This window comes from Corythoichthys intestinalis, chromosome 21 (assembly GCF_030265065.1).
Source record: "Corythoichthys intestinalis isolate RoL2023-P3 chromosome 21, ASM3026506v1, whole genome shotgun sequence".
Taxonomy (NCBI): domain Eukaryota; kingdom Metazoa; phylum Chordata; class Actinopteri; order Syngnathiformes; family Syngnathidae; genus Corythoichthys; species Corythoichthys intestinalis.
This window is the reverse complement of record NC_080415.1, coordinates 36,094,372-36,108,505: the sequence shown is the minus strand read 5'-3', so window position 1 is coordinate 36,108,505 and position 14,134 is coordinate 36,094,372. Positions and strand designations below refer to the sequence as shown.

The 14,134-nt window shown below is 39.1% G+C and overlaps 2 protein-coding genes across 6 annotated transcripts in view; one reads left to right on the top strand and one right to left on the bottom strand.

Moving 5' to 3' along the window:
* The window catches only part of LOC130909440 (myosin-16), a 63,092-nt gene extending 54,135 nt beyond the window's left edge, over positions 1-8,957 (top strand). The window contains exons 18-22 of one of the 5 annotated variants that reach the window (XM_057825919.1): positions 1,899-2,024; positions 2,090-2,260; positions 3,891-4,091; positions 4,175-4,321; positions 8,434-8,957. In XM_057825919.1, coding sequence (XP_057681902.1) covers positions 1,899-2,024; positions 2,090-2,260; positions 3,891-4,091; positions 4,175-4,321; positions 8,434-8,586 — 798 coding nt within the window. In that variant the 3' untranslated portion in view covers positions 8,587-8,957. The remainder of the gene's footprint in view (positions 1-1,898; positions 2,025-2,089; positions 2,261-3,890; positions 4,092-4,174; positions 4,322-8,433) is intronic. The other 4 variants (XM_057825920.1, XM_057825923.1, XM_057825921.1 and 1 more) reach the window with 4 other exon arrangements.
* Positions 8,958-9,295: 338 nt separating this feature from the next.
* Positions 9,296-14,134, bottom strand: part of gas7b (growth arrest-specific 7b) — a 76,516-nt gene continuing 71,677 nt past the window's right edge. Inside the window, exon 14 of the mRNA XM_057825924.1 lies at positions 9,296-12,130. Within this exon, the coding sequence (XP_057681907.1) occupies positions 12,017-12,130 (114 nt within the window). The 3' untranslated portion in view covers positions 9,296-12,016. The remainder of the gene's footprint in view (positions 12,131-14,134) is intronic.

Sequence of the window (14,134 nt, the reverse complement as noted above, 5' to 3'; positions counted from 1 at the left end):
ATTTTAATTTTTTGTCAAGAATCAACAACAAGTGGGACACAATCGTGAAGTGGAACAACATTTATTGGATAATGTAAACTTTTTTAACAAATAAAAAACTGAAAAGTGGGGCGTGCAATATTATTCGGCCCCCTTGCGTTAATACTTTGTAGCGCCACCTTTTGCTCCAATTACAGCTGCAAGTCGCTTGGGGTATGTTTCTATCAGTTTTGCACATCGAGAGACTGACATTCTTGCCCATTCTTCCTTGCAAAACAGCGCGAGCTCAGTAAGGTTGGATGGAGAGTGTTTGTGAACAGCAGTCTTCAGCTCTTTCCACAGATTCTCGATTGGATTCAGGTCTGGACTTTGACTTGGCCATTCTAACACCTGGATACGTTTATTTTTTAACCATTCCATTGTAGATTTGGCTTTATGTTTTGGATCATTGTCCTGTTGGAAGATAAATCTCCGTCCCAGTCTCAGGTCTTGTGCAGATACCAACAGGTTTTCTTCCAGAATGTTCCTGTATTTGGCTGCATCCATCTTCCCGTCAATTTTAACCATCTTCCCTGTCCCTGCTGAAGAAAAGCAGGCCCAAACCATGATGCTGCCACCACCATGTTTGACAGTGGGGATGGTGTGTTCAGGGTGAAGAGCTGTGTTGCTTTTACGCCAAACATATCGTTTTGCATTGTGGCCAAAAAGTTCAATTTTGGTTTCATCTGACCAGAGCACCTTCTTCCACATGTTTGGTGTGCCTCCCAGGTGGCTTGTGGCAAACTTTAAACGAGACTTTTTATGGATATCTTTGAGAAATGGCTTTCTTCTTGCCACTCTTCCATAAAGGCCAGATTTGTGCAGTGTACGACTGATTGTTGTCCTATGGACAGACTCTCCCACCTCAGCTGTAGATCTATGCAGTTCATCCAGAGTGATCATGGGCCTCTTGGCTGCATCTCTGATCAGTTTTGTCCTTGTTTGAGAAAAAAATTTGGAAGGACGGCCAGGTCTTGGTAGATTTGCAGTGGTCTGATGCTCCTTCCATTTCAATATGATGGCTTGCACAGTGCTCCTTGAGATGTTTAAAGCTTGGGAAATCTTTTTGTATCCAAATCCGGCTTTAAACTTCTCCACAACAGTATCTCGGACCTGCCTGGTGTGTTCCTTGGTTTTCATAATGCTCTCTGCACTTTAAACTGAACCCTGAGACTATCACAGAGCAGGTGCATTTATACGGAGACTTGATTACACACAGGTGGATTCTATTTATCATCATCGGTCATTTAGGACAACATTGGATCATTCAGAGATCCTCACTGAACTTCTGGAGTGAGTTTGCTGCACTGAAAGTATAGGGGCCGAATAATATTGCACGCCCCACTTTTCAGTTTTTCATTTGTTAAAAAAGTTTAAATTATCCAATAAATGTTGTTCCACTTCACGATTGTGTCCCACTTGTTGTTGATTCTTGACAAAAAAATTAAATTTCATATCTTTATGTTTGAAGCCTGAAATGTGGCGAAAGGTTGCAAGATTCAAGGGGGCCGAATACTTTTGCAAGGCACTGTATATAGTAATACAAAAACATGATTTTCCTTACCGAAGTGACACCATGTGGTGAGAGGATACACCTAGTAACCAATAGGATGGGATGAAAGACGGTAGGTCAGATTAGGGTGTGACAGGGCAGGGTGAGTGCACAAGTAGTCCTAGTGATGTGTAGAGGGGACCTATTAAGACAAATCAGGTGATCATTTGTGGAACAACATCCTAATTTTCCGTCATGATCTTACAATAGGACAACTTTGTTGATCGAATGTTTGATTACCCAATTATCAATTCATTTATATTCAATAAAACACTCCATCTTCAATAAATGTGTTGATATGTAAACTAATGAATTTCTTGCTCTTCAGTTCCAGTCAGTTCTGAATGGAAGGAGAAAGCTGGAGGTAGATCTACATGCTCTGCAGCACGAACATGAGGAGCTCCAAGGAGAGCTGAGGGGAACAGTAGACAAATCCAAGAAGTCCAGCTGTGAGGTAAAACACACCACACGAAAGGAAATCATAGATTAAGCAAACAGTAAGATGCTGAATATATGCAGTTGGCCAGAGTGGTGGAAGAGCTACGCTTGGAGCAAGAGCACACACTCCATCTAGAGAAGGCGAAGAAAGGTCTTGAAGCTCAGGTCAAAGACATGAGCACCAAGCTGGAAGAGGCAGAGCAGATGGCTCTGAAAGGTGGCAAGAAGAGCATTCAGAAGTTGGAGGGAAAGGTAATCTGTTTGCAAGTTTAAGGAGGGGGCAGGGCCAAGCCCAACAAAAAGTTTTTTATAATGGTCAAAATTATTTTACGAACAAATCATGTGACTAACACCTTAGACGGTCATTTGCTCTGCATATTATTTTCCCCCCAAAATATGGGTAGGGCAACTTTCAAATGATTTTTTTCTTTGTTTGAAAATATTTTGGGGGGATTGAAGCAATTTTGACGCAACCCATAATATGGCCCAAAAACCAAAAGAATTGCTAAAATCAAAGAAAACTTTTAAAATTAAAAATTAAGTGTTCAAATGCAAATATTTGAGTCTCAAATATTTTTTCGCTTTCAAAAACTTTTTTTCTATGATTGAATTTTTTTTTTTTTTAATTAAGTGATTTTTCGTTTGAAAATATATATATTTTTTTGAAGCAACTTATTTATTGATTGAATAATATATAAAGACACGAATGTCCTAGCCAAAATGTGGTCCAAACGCAAAACAACATTACTTCAATCAAAAAAGTTGCTTCAATCAAAAAAAAAAAAAAAAAAAAAAAAATTGACTTCAATTAAAACAAAAATTCAAAGAAAAATACCTTTCAAAGGCATTTTTTGAGTTTCAAATTAATTTTTGCATTCAAACTAGGGCTGTCAAACGATTAAAATTTTTAATCGAGTTAATTGCAGCTTAAAAATTAATTAATCGTAATTAATCACAATTCAAACCATCTATAAAATATGCCATTTTTTTCTGTAAATTATTGTTGGAATGGAAAGATAAGACACAAGACAGATATATACGTTCAACATACGGTACATAAGTACTGTACTTGTTTATTATAACAATAAATCAACAAGATGGCATTCACATTATTAACATTCTCTTAAAGCGATCCATGGATAGAAAGACGTGTAGTTCTTAAAAGATAAATGTTAGTACAAATTATAGAAATTTTATATTAAAACCCCTCTTAATGTTTTCGTTTTATTAAAATTCGTAAAATTTTCAATCAAAAAATAAACTAGTAGCTCACCATTGTTGATGTCAATAATTACACCATGCTCACTCATGGTACTAACCCATAAAATCAATTGGACGCAAGCGCCAGCAGAGGGCGCCAAACACCAAAAAACAAGTAACAAGCGGAGATTACACTGTACTGTCATTTTAATCTGTTTGAGCGGGGCATGTGCGTTAATTGCATCAAATATTTTCACGTGATTCATTTAAAAAATTAGCGATAATTTTGACAGCCCTAATTCAAACACATTTTTTTGATTGAATAATGAAGACACAAATCTACCTCCATAAGGCTCCGCCCAGGGGATACAATTTTTGACTGGGGTAACTACATTGGCACGACACCGGCGGGCGTACCATATTCAATGGATGATGATCTTGGCGAAAAGTTTAGCGGTCCCAAGCAGCCTGATTTAGAATTCCCCTCAAGAATGATGGGAAATAAAAAACGCTCATTTCAACTTATTATTATACATATTCTTGTAAATTGTATTGCTGACACTGTGTTTTGGGGTCATCAACATGTTGTGCCCCCCCCCGGCCCAAAAGTTAAACTCCGCCTATGTATCAGACTGCTCGTTCAGTTAAAATAGTCTGATTCAAGTGACTTTATGTGTTACAGGTAAAGGAGTTGGAACTCGAACTGGATTCCGAGCAGAAGCGACACGCTGAGACCGTGAAGACTCTACGGAAAAATGAGCGTCGTCTCAAGGAGCTGGTCTTCCAGTCTGAGGAAGACCAGAAAAACCAGCAGAGAATGCAAGAACTGGTAGAGAGGCTTCAGAACAAAATGAAGGCTTACAAGAGACAAATAGAAGAAGCTGTATGTATCTTTGTAATATGTAGAAAATTACAATACTCTGTCACTTTTGGTCTTCATGTTGTGTTCTCTCACAAATAATGTAGGAGGTGCAAGCCAACATGAACTTGGCCAAATACAGGAAGACAGTCCATGAGCTGGACGACGCTGAGGAACGAGCCGACATCGCCGAGTCAGCGCTTACGAAGATAAGGACCAAGAAGAGAGGCAGCTTCAGCAAGGGATACTCCTCTGTATGTACTCACAATCTGAACCGTTTACTGAACTATTTATGCTACAGTGGTACCTCGACTAGAGCTGAAACGAATACTCGAGCAACTCGAGTAACTCGAGTTTAAAAACTGATCCGAGTAATTTTATTCACCTCGAGTATTCGTTTATTGTGACAGCTCTAAGCATCACGTTTTGCTCGGACTACTTTTAATGCTGGACAACGCGCTGATGTTATGTGCGTAGAGGACGAAGCAAAAAAACAGCAACAACAAAACTTACTGCAGCAGACAGCCGCTACACACGACGCCGACGTTGCTAAATACTTGCCCGCACAATGCTAGTTGGTAGCAGGTAGCATCTGATGCGTCTCATAGAGATCACATGTATGTTGAACTAGATGCGAAATGACAAGACTCGGCCGCGTCTGGGCAGCGTTAGTAAACCGCCGCCATCTTAAAGCAGTAGAGCGCTAAGCGCTAATAAAGAGCGCTAAGCGCTAATAAATAAGATTAACGTTACTGTCACAAGCTCACGTAACGTTAGCCCTGCGGAGGGCTAGGTTTCTATTAATTATGACCACTGTCGATGCGTGGCTAATGTGTCTTACATACAGGCTTTAACATAACATAGCGTTGTGGAGTGATGAGGGTGTAAAATAAAAACTCAATAATGCTAACTATCAATTTTAGCTCAGTAGTCATTGCTGGATAAAACACCAAGTAGCACTGGTCCCGAATGTGCTCCAATACAGCTTGTATCATACATTTATTTTGAACACTGCAAAAACTCAAAATCCTATCAGGACTTACAGTTTAGACTAACTTAAAACTTAACTAGAACTTAAAAATGGCTTGACACAAATAGAAATTCAATTGAAACACGTGGGAGAAAAATCCTAACTTTTAAGTGATGTGTGTTATCAAGCGTAACGGCATTTTTAGGTAAGATATTTAATTTTTTTTTTTTTTTTTTTAAATCTAAAAGTTTTTTGAGTGAAAGCAGTGAATTAGTCTTTTTTTTATTCTAGTTACATCTGAGATGCAATTGTTGGCTGTTTTCAACAATATACATCGAAAATAAAGACATTGATTGACTGAAAATGGATCAAGATTAGATGAAATGTCTTGTTTTCTCATGTATATTTATAATTGCTCTTCACCTAAAAATATATTTGTTTTATCCGATTACTCGATTAATCGATAGAATTTTCAGTCGATTACTCGATTACTAAAATATTCGATAGCTGCAGCCCTAACCTCGACATACGATCGCTTCGACACACGATCTTTTCGACATCCGACGTAAAATTTGACTCGCCATTTGTTTTTCTACATCCGACGACATGCTGGAAATACGACTATTTTTGACAGCGCCGCTGTTTCTTTGTTTTGCCGGAAGACGGACGCACGGCTGATTTTCTTGTGAGAGAAATAAACACTGGGTCGACAATAGGGCCGTAGAATGTCGATCTCGGCCGGCGGTCCTCCTCCGTTCGCCAGTCCTTATACAATCCCTGACTTAAGTCTTGTCGCTTATCCATTTTGTAGAAACAATTGCTAATAACTTGACTTTTAATTATTCAGTTGGTTTCAAAAATGGCTCATATGAAAGCGAAGACGCTCCCAAAAGATGTTGAATGTACACAAATATTATTTGTTTCACTGAAAAAAGATTTATCATTTAATGAAGACATAAAGGTCAAATTTTGGCAAGACAAAAGTTTTGTCGCCTACAGAACGTAGTGTGAAAATTGAACAAAAAATGTACTTCAAATACAAAATTATGTTACATAACATAAGCGAATTAAGTAGTGGTGCTGTGAGATCCAAATTTAATATTTTGTATGTATTATTGAACAGAGATGCGAAATGACAGACTTTTCGGTGTAAGTAAACAGCCGCCATCATAAAGCAGTAGACCTCTCTAGAAGGCTCTGTTGTAGCGAACCTAATTAACTTTTTAATCTAAAATACTCCTAAATCGGCAGAATCTTGTCACGAATCTCTCATTAAAGGGTATGTCATGCCCTGGGAAAATGTTAATATTCCATCATTTATCCATAAACGCATGCCTTTTGTATTCATATCATGCCACTTCGTGTAATTACACACAAGAAAATGAGAGAAATTTGGCTCGATTGTCAAGCTAAAACGACCGGCGCCCGAGATCTGGCAGATTGTGTGCGTGACGTCACGACAAGTGAAGAGAGTGCCACCGGCCACTAGGGGGGCAGCGCCTGTCTGCATCAATATAATTCCTTCTAGTGAGGGGAGAATTAGGGGTGTTTTGAGCTGTTTATGCTGATGCATTGTGTTCATCCTGCACATATTCCAGGTTCCCTCATGAAGAAACACCCCTCGTTGTGAATAAAAGAGAATTCAGAAATGACAGTGAGGGGTGTTTCTTCAACAAGAAAAAGGCTCAGTGCTTTAATACTGAATGGCGGCGATGATGGCAGACAATTTTGTTTCTAGTTTCAGCGACGAATCCGACGTAGAAGGACGTAACGAATGTTCATCTAATGGTGACGAGGAGAGTTACGAAGCTTTAATCAGTGTTTTAGGTTACCAATTTGAGCCCAAACGAACGCCAATGCAGCGTAATGAAACGGTCATTGAGGGGAGCAATGACACTGATGAAACATCGGCAGCAGATCGTGTGGGAAACACCAATGATTTGTTTTGCATTTCTTTTTGTGAAGCTGATACACCGTGACTGCAAAATAAAGGAATGCATAGAATAATTATCATTTATTGCGCTATCATAGCTTTTCGCTCTGCCAACAGACAAAAATATGAATGGGATCAGAGGATTTGTTCTATTACATTTTACGAATGATAATTTATACATGTGTCCAGTCCTGTATCCAATGTGTGACATTTTTTTAATTATAAAAGAGTACTCACTCTGGCCATTTCGAGCTTGACTGCTCCCCTCCTTTGCTTAGCCTTAGCCTCCTTTGCCAGTCATCGTCCTCTTTCTTGATATCTCGGGACATTTAGGTGGCTGCGCGTGTATGGTCGGCTCTCTCGTCGATAAAAAACAATGGCACCTGGCTCCGCCTCAACTTTCATTCACTTGTCGTGACGTCCCCGCCCCATTCGGCTGTTTCCGGAACACTTTCGGAAATGTTCGTCATTTTCGATCTATTTTCGATAATTGCTCATTAATGTGATTGATTTTTTTGTTAACTTTATCAATATTTGTTATCTTGGCACATAACGGTTCTATTGATGTCTCACACCCCCTTTGCCGCTACATACCCTTTAAATGATGAAATAGTGTTAAAACTTTGAAAAAAGTAGACAGAAGGGAAATTATGGAATAATGGGAGCAATTTTAACAACTGTAACAGTTGATTCACAAAATTAAATTAATTGAATGTAGTTTAAAGCTGCTGATACAGAATTTTTGTATATTTGTTTACTGTTATATGTTAACTTGATGCTGATATAGTAGTTTGGTTTAGCCTGAGAGGATTTTTGAATAATTTTTGGACTAATGTACAAAACATTTTTAAAAAAAAATATATATATATCATAAAAATTTTAAAAAGGAGGGGGGTGCATCAATAATCGTTTTATAATCGAATCGCAGCCTCTTAATCGTAATCGTAATCGAATCGTTAGGTGCCCAAAGATTCCCAGCTCTAGTGCCTTATAATCTGATGCGCTTTAATATATGGATCAATATTGGTTAGTCATGGTATGATATTCCCCTTTAGCGCAGCACCATCTAGTGGATGTATAACACAACCCCTACTACTACTACGACTACTACTACTACTTCTGCGCCTCATTATGCGGTGCGCCCTATATATGAAAACAGTTTTGAAATATGCCATTCATTGAAGGTGCGCCTTATATTCGGAAAATTCTGTAGTTCAGTTTGGGATTTGCATATACAGTACATCGTTGGTGATTGATCCCATACAAAATTGGGTTGTCTATGTGATTATGTTGCTCCCACGATATTCAAACCCAGAATCGTAGAACCATGAGACATTTGTGGCAACCCCTGATTCACTGTGCTGAAAACCATTAACACCCGTTCACTTCGCACCCAAGTGGATTTTAAATCTAATATTATATTTTCATTTGACTCCTAATATTTCTCAAATATGTGTTTGCAGGGTTACAGCACCCCATACCCCAGTCTGGTGCGATCGGCCAGCTCAGTGGGCTCAGAGGGCCGAGGCGAGAAGATCCTGAGTGATGACAACGAGTCCGTCAGCTCCCTTATCCCGGCTTATCTCAACTCCCTTAAGAAGCTCATGATCGACTAGAAAGAGTGCGGTCTTCAACGATGTAACATCACTCACTTCGATGCCATTTGAAGAATACGCTCAAACGCTATGAAGACCTGAGTGGGACTGAAACTATTTTAACTCCAACTTCACATTATAAACACGCCCCCCCTAGCATTTAATATAATGCACTCCTTTTGTCTTGAACACATTTTTTTCAACACAGGTCATCGTATCCTAAAGACAGTCATATTGTAATGTGTTGAAACAAATTATATCTTAAACTGTATTTCCTCGTGTATTGCTTTAATACGCACCAATTTCTGGTCATTGCAGTGTCTTAACTTGAATAAACACTTCACATCAGCATTGTTTTTTTCATACCCCGTTTGACAACATGCCACCGACATGGATGTCTTTCGCCTAAAAATATTTTTGTATTTTTAATTTTTAAACCATCGAAAAATATTTATGTATTTCTAATTTTTAATCATATCTGCCCTTGAATTATTTTCCATAAAAAGCACGTGTGTCTGACTCGTATCATATTTACATTATACACACTCTCTTTCTCAACACAGACAGTTGCCAGAGAGAGAAAAAACAAGTTTTACCACCGCTAGACACACTAAACACGCTGGAGTTAACTCTCGTAGCTGGTGGGACACGTTCATGACAGTGTTTACTAACCTGTAAACCCAAATAAATAAATAAGCCACACTGGACTATCAACCGCAGGATTTAAAATGAGGGAAAACAGTAGCAGCCTATAGTCAGAAAATTACAGTAAATCCTTTAGAAATTTGTTTCTTGGACAGTTTGACTAACTCATTTAATATTTTGAGTTCTCCCATGAACACCATTCTTGGCCATAGTTTTACATATAGTTGATGTATGCACAGAGATATTGGACAGTGCCAGTGATTTCGGTAAGTCTTTAGCAGACACTCTAGGGTTCTTTTTTTACCTCTCTGTGTATTCTGTGCTGAACTCTTGGCATCTTCTTTGGGGGACGGCAACTCCTAGGGAGAGAAGCAACAGTGCCAAACTCTCTCCATTTGTAGACAACTTGATGAACATCCAGACTTTTAGAGATGGTTTTGTATCCTTTCCCAGTTTTATACAAATCAACAATCCTTGATCGCAGGTCTTCAGACAGCTCTTTTGACCGAGCCATGATGCACATCAGCGAATGCTTCTCATCAAGACAATGCTTACCAGGTGTGTTTTATAGTGGGCAGGGCAGCTTTAAACCACTCATCAGTGATTGGGCACACACCTGACTTAAATTATTTGGTAAAAATTGGTTTTCATTGCTATTTAAGTCTCCTTAGGCAGAGGGTTCACTTACTTATTTTTCCCCTTTTGTCATTGTTTGCATGCTATCCTCATTAATATATGGAAACCTAGAAATGTTTGGGTGCTTTTAGTTAAAGGAGACACTGTATTTTCATCTGTGTGATTTTGATTTGATTTCAACTGTCTGACAGACAGCCTCTGGTTTTCCTGATAAACTTTTGAATTCATTCTTAGATTAATGATTGCAAGTTGTCCAGGCCCTGAGGTAGCAAAACAGCCCCAAATCATGATGCTCCATCCACCATGCTTAACGGTGGGAATGAGGTGTTGATGTTTGTGAGCTGTTTCATTTTTCCTCCACACATGACGTTGTGTGTTACTCCCAGACAATTTAACTTTGGTTTCATCAGTCCACAAAATATTTTGCCAAAACGTCTGTGGAGTGTCCAAGTGCCTTTTTGCGAAAATTAAACGAGCAAAAGTTTTTTTTTTTTTTTTTTTTTTGTAGACAGCGGTGACCTCCTCCGTGGAGTCCTCCCATGAACACCATTCTTGGCCATAGTTTTACATATAGTTGATGTGTGCATAGAAATATTGGACTGTGCCAGTGATTTCTGTAAGTCTTTAGCAGACACTCTAGAGTTCTTTTTTTACCTCTCTGAGTATTCTGCGCTGAACTCTTGACATCATCTTTGCTGGACGGCCACTCCTTGGGAGAATAGCAACAGTGCCAAACTCTCTCAATTTGTAGAAAACTTCTCTGACTGTCGATTGATGAACATCCAAACTTTTAAAGATGGTTTTGTATCCTTTCCCAGCTTTATACAAATCAAGAATCCTTTCGTTTGACCGAGCCATGATGCACATCAGACAGTGCTTCTTATCAAGACATTTCCAAACCACTCATCAGTGATTGGGCACACACCTGACTTAAATGTTTGGTAAAAAATTGGTTTCAATTGCTCTTTAAGTCTCCTTATGCAGAGGGTTCACTTACTTATTTTCCCCCCTTTTGTCATTGTTTGCATGCAATCCTCATTAAAATATGAAAACCTGTAAATGTGTGGGTGGTTTTAGTTAAAGCAGACACCATATTTTCCTCTGTGTGATTTTGACAAAGATCAGATCACATTTGATGGTGATTTTATGCAGAAATGTGAGAAATTCCAAAAGGTTCAGAGACTATTTAATACCACTGTATCTTTGATTTCCCAAATTGCAAATTCTGAGACTTATAAAAACATATCAATTTGATTTTCCATCTGCTTTAATTATTAGAAAGTTTGGTGACATACACCACTGGCCACATAAAAGGCCAAAAAGTTTTTTTTTTCAACCTCATAAATCAACTCTATAGTAGGCTAGGTAGCTATTTGTACTGTTATCATTTGGCCTCATCCTTTTGTGTAAATGGCACTGAAATAAGCAGTAACCTTCTTATAAAATGGTCATAATCTGGTTATAATTGCACAGTCTTCTCAATTTCAACATCAATTACTCTTCATTTTGCATTGTACAATACTGTACCTCTGTAAAACAAGTCTGCTGGATATTTATTTTAAATCCGCTAGTACTGAATGTGATGGCTGTCCAAATGACAACAATCCAAAGCACACCAGATTAAATATATTGTAACTATTTTATGGTTAACAGTTGATCCATCATCACATATCTACATGAAATACACGTAGGTGTAGCAGTAGTGACAAGGTCAGTAATTGCTCGTGACATAAAATGTATTACGCGAGCTGTAATCGTGATACAACACTCATACCTTGTGGTCAGAATGCATTTGCTCAGTAGCATCTGTTACATCAGTTTTTGCCAGCAACTTCTGAATCATCACAAGAGGCGAAAAGCACATGAAGCATTACACTGCAGCATGGCAAAGGGCATCTTGACATATGTACACTGTTCATCCACGGCGTTTCTTACTCCTTGTGAAGTCCTGCGTCATTGAAGCGTGCATGTGCTTGCATAAAAAGAAGAAAAGTTGGCTTATTTTGACCCCGAAATTGACGTCATCATCCTCAGCAGGTTCTTGACGGGAGGTTATCACTCCCATCTTTTGTTAAAAGTCATAAAACCATCATGGACGCACGAGCGATCTAAAGCACCGTCATCCGGCAGGAATGTGGAACTGCAAAGTCGAGCCCCTGTCCTGCAGATATTATATCTCTATGTCCACCGGCCTGATTTCTCCAGTCTTATTTTCTTGCACCCACCGCTCTCTGTCTTTGGTGGGGTCCACGCACTGTAGCAGCTGGTCAACCGGCTCCATCGTCTGGACAAAGACAAAACAGCAGTCCAATTTTGCCTTATACTGTTTTGAAAGGATGCATACAGTGACTTGCAAAAGTATTCGGCCCCCTTGAATCTTGCAACCTTTCGCCACATTTCAGGCTTCAAACATAAAGATATAAAATTTAATTTTTTTGTCAAGAATCAACAACAAGTGGGACACAATCGTGAAGTGGAACAACATTTATTGGATAATTTAAACTTTTTTAACAAATAAAAAACTGAAAAGTGGGGCGTGCAATATTATTCGGCCCCTTTACTTTCAGTGCAGCAAAATCACTCCAGAAGTTCAGTGAGGATCTCTGAATGATCCAATGTTGTCCTAAATGACCGATGATGATAAATAGAATCCACCGGTGTGTAAAAAAGTCTCCGTATTAATGCACCTGCTCTGTGATAGTCTCAGGGTTCTGTTTAAAGTGCAGAGAGCATTATGAAAACCAAGGAACACACCAGGCAGGTCCGAGATACTGTTGTGGAGAAGTTTAAAGCCGGATTTGGATACAAAAAGATTTCCCAAGCTTTAAACATCTCAAGGAGCACTGTGCAAGCCATCATATTGAAATGGAAGGAGCATCAGACCACTGCAAATCTACCAAGACCCGGCCGTCCTTCCAAACTTTCTTCTCAAACAAGGAGAAAACTGATCAGAGATGCAGCCAAGAGGCCCATGATCGAACTGCAGAGATCTACAGCTGAGGTGGGAGAGTCTGTCCATAGGACAACAATCAGTCGTACACTGCACAAATCTGGCCTTTATGGAAAAGTGGCAAGAAGAAAGCCATTTCTCAAAGATATCCATAAAAAGTCTCGTTTAAAGTTTGCCACAAGCCACCTGGGAGACACACCAAACATGTGGAAGAAGGTGCTCTGGTCAGATGAAACCAAAATTGAACTTTTTGGCCACAATGCAAAACGATATGTTTGGCGTAAAAGCAACACAGCTCATCACCCTGAACACACCATCCCCACTGTCAAACATGGTGGTGGCAGCATCATGGTTTAGGCCTGCTTTTCTTCAGCAGGGACAGGGAAGATGGTCAAAATTGACGGGAAGATGGATGCAGCCAAATACAGGAACATTCTGGAAGAAAACCTGTTGGTATCTGCACAAGACCTGAGACTGGGACGGAGATTTATCTTCCAACAGGAAAATGATCCAAAACATAAAGCCAAATCTACAATGGAATGGTTCAAATATAAACGTATCCAGGTGTTAGAATGGCAAAGTCAAAGTCCAGACCTGAATCCAATCGAGAGTCTGTGGAAAGAGCTGAAGACTGCTGTTCACAAACACTCTCCATCCAACCTCACTGAGCTCGAGCTGTTTTGCAAGGAAGAATGGGCAAGAATGTCAGTCTCTCGATGTGCAAAACTGATAGAAACATACCCCAAGCGACTTGCAGCTGTAATTGGAGCAAAAGGTGGCGCTACAAAGTATTAACGCAAGGGGGCCGAATAATATTGCACGCCCCACTTTTCAGTTTTTTATTTGTTAAAAAAGTTTAAATTATCCAATAAATTTTGTTCCACTTCACGATTGTGTCCCACTTGTCGTTGATTCTTGACAAAAAATTAAAATTTTATATCTTTATGTTTGAAGCCTGAAATGTGGCGAAAGGTTGCAAGGTTCAAGGGGGCCGAATACTTTTGCAAGGCACTGTACATACTGGAAATGTTTGTTAATGTTAAGCCTATACTGTAGTTAGTTTCCTGGAGAGCTTGTCCACCTAACAAGTACAAAACAATTGTACTTTTTTCAATCTACCATGGCGTCATAAGACCGTCGTAATTTTCACATGACAGATGCCATTAAGGGACATCCAGCAAATTTTGTTACTAACTCCATTTATGTCCAGTTTGTATCTTTTGCAAGCATTCATTAATTCTCATGACAGTGTCATGTCATCATTATGACGGTCTTATGATCAGTGGTGGATGAAGTACTCACTTTTTTTTAAACTAAGTAAAAGTACAGCTGCAGGTG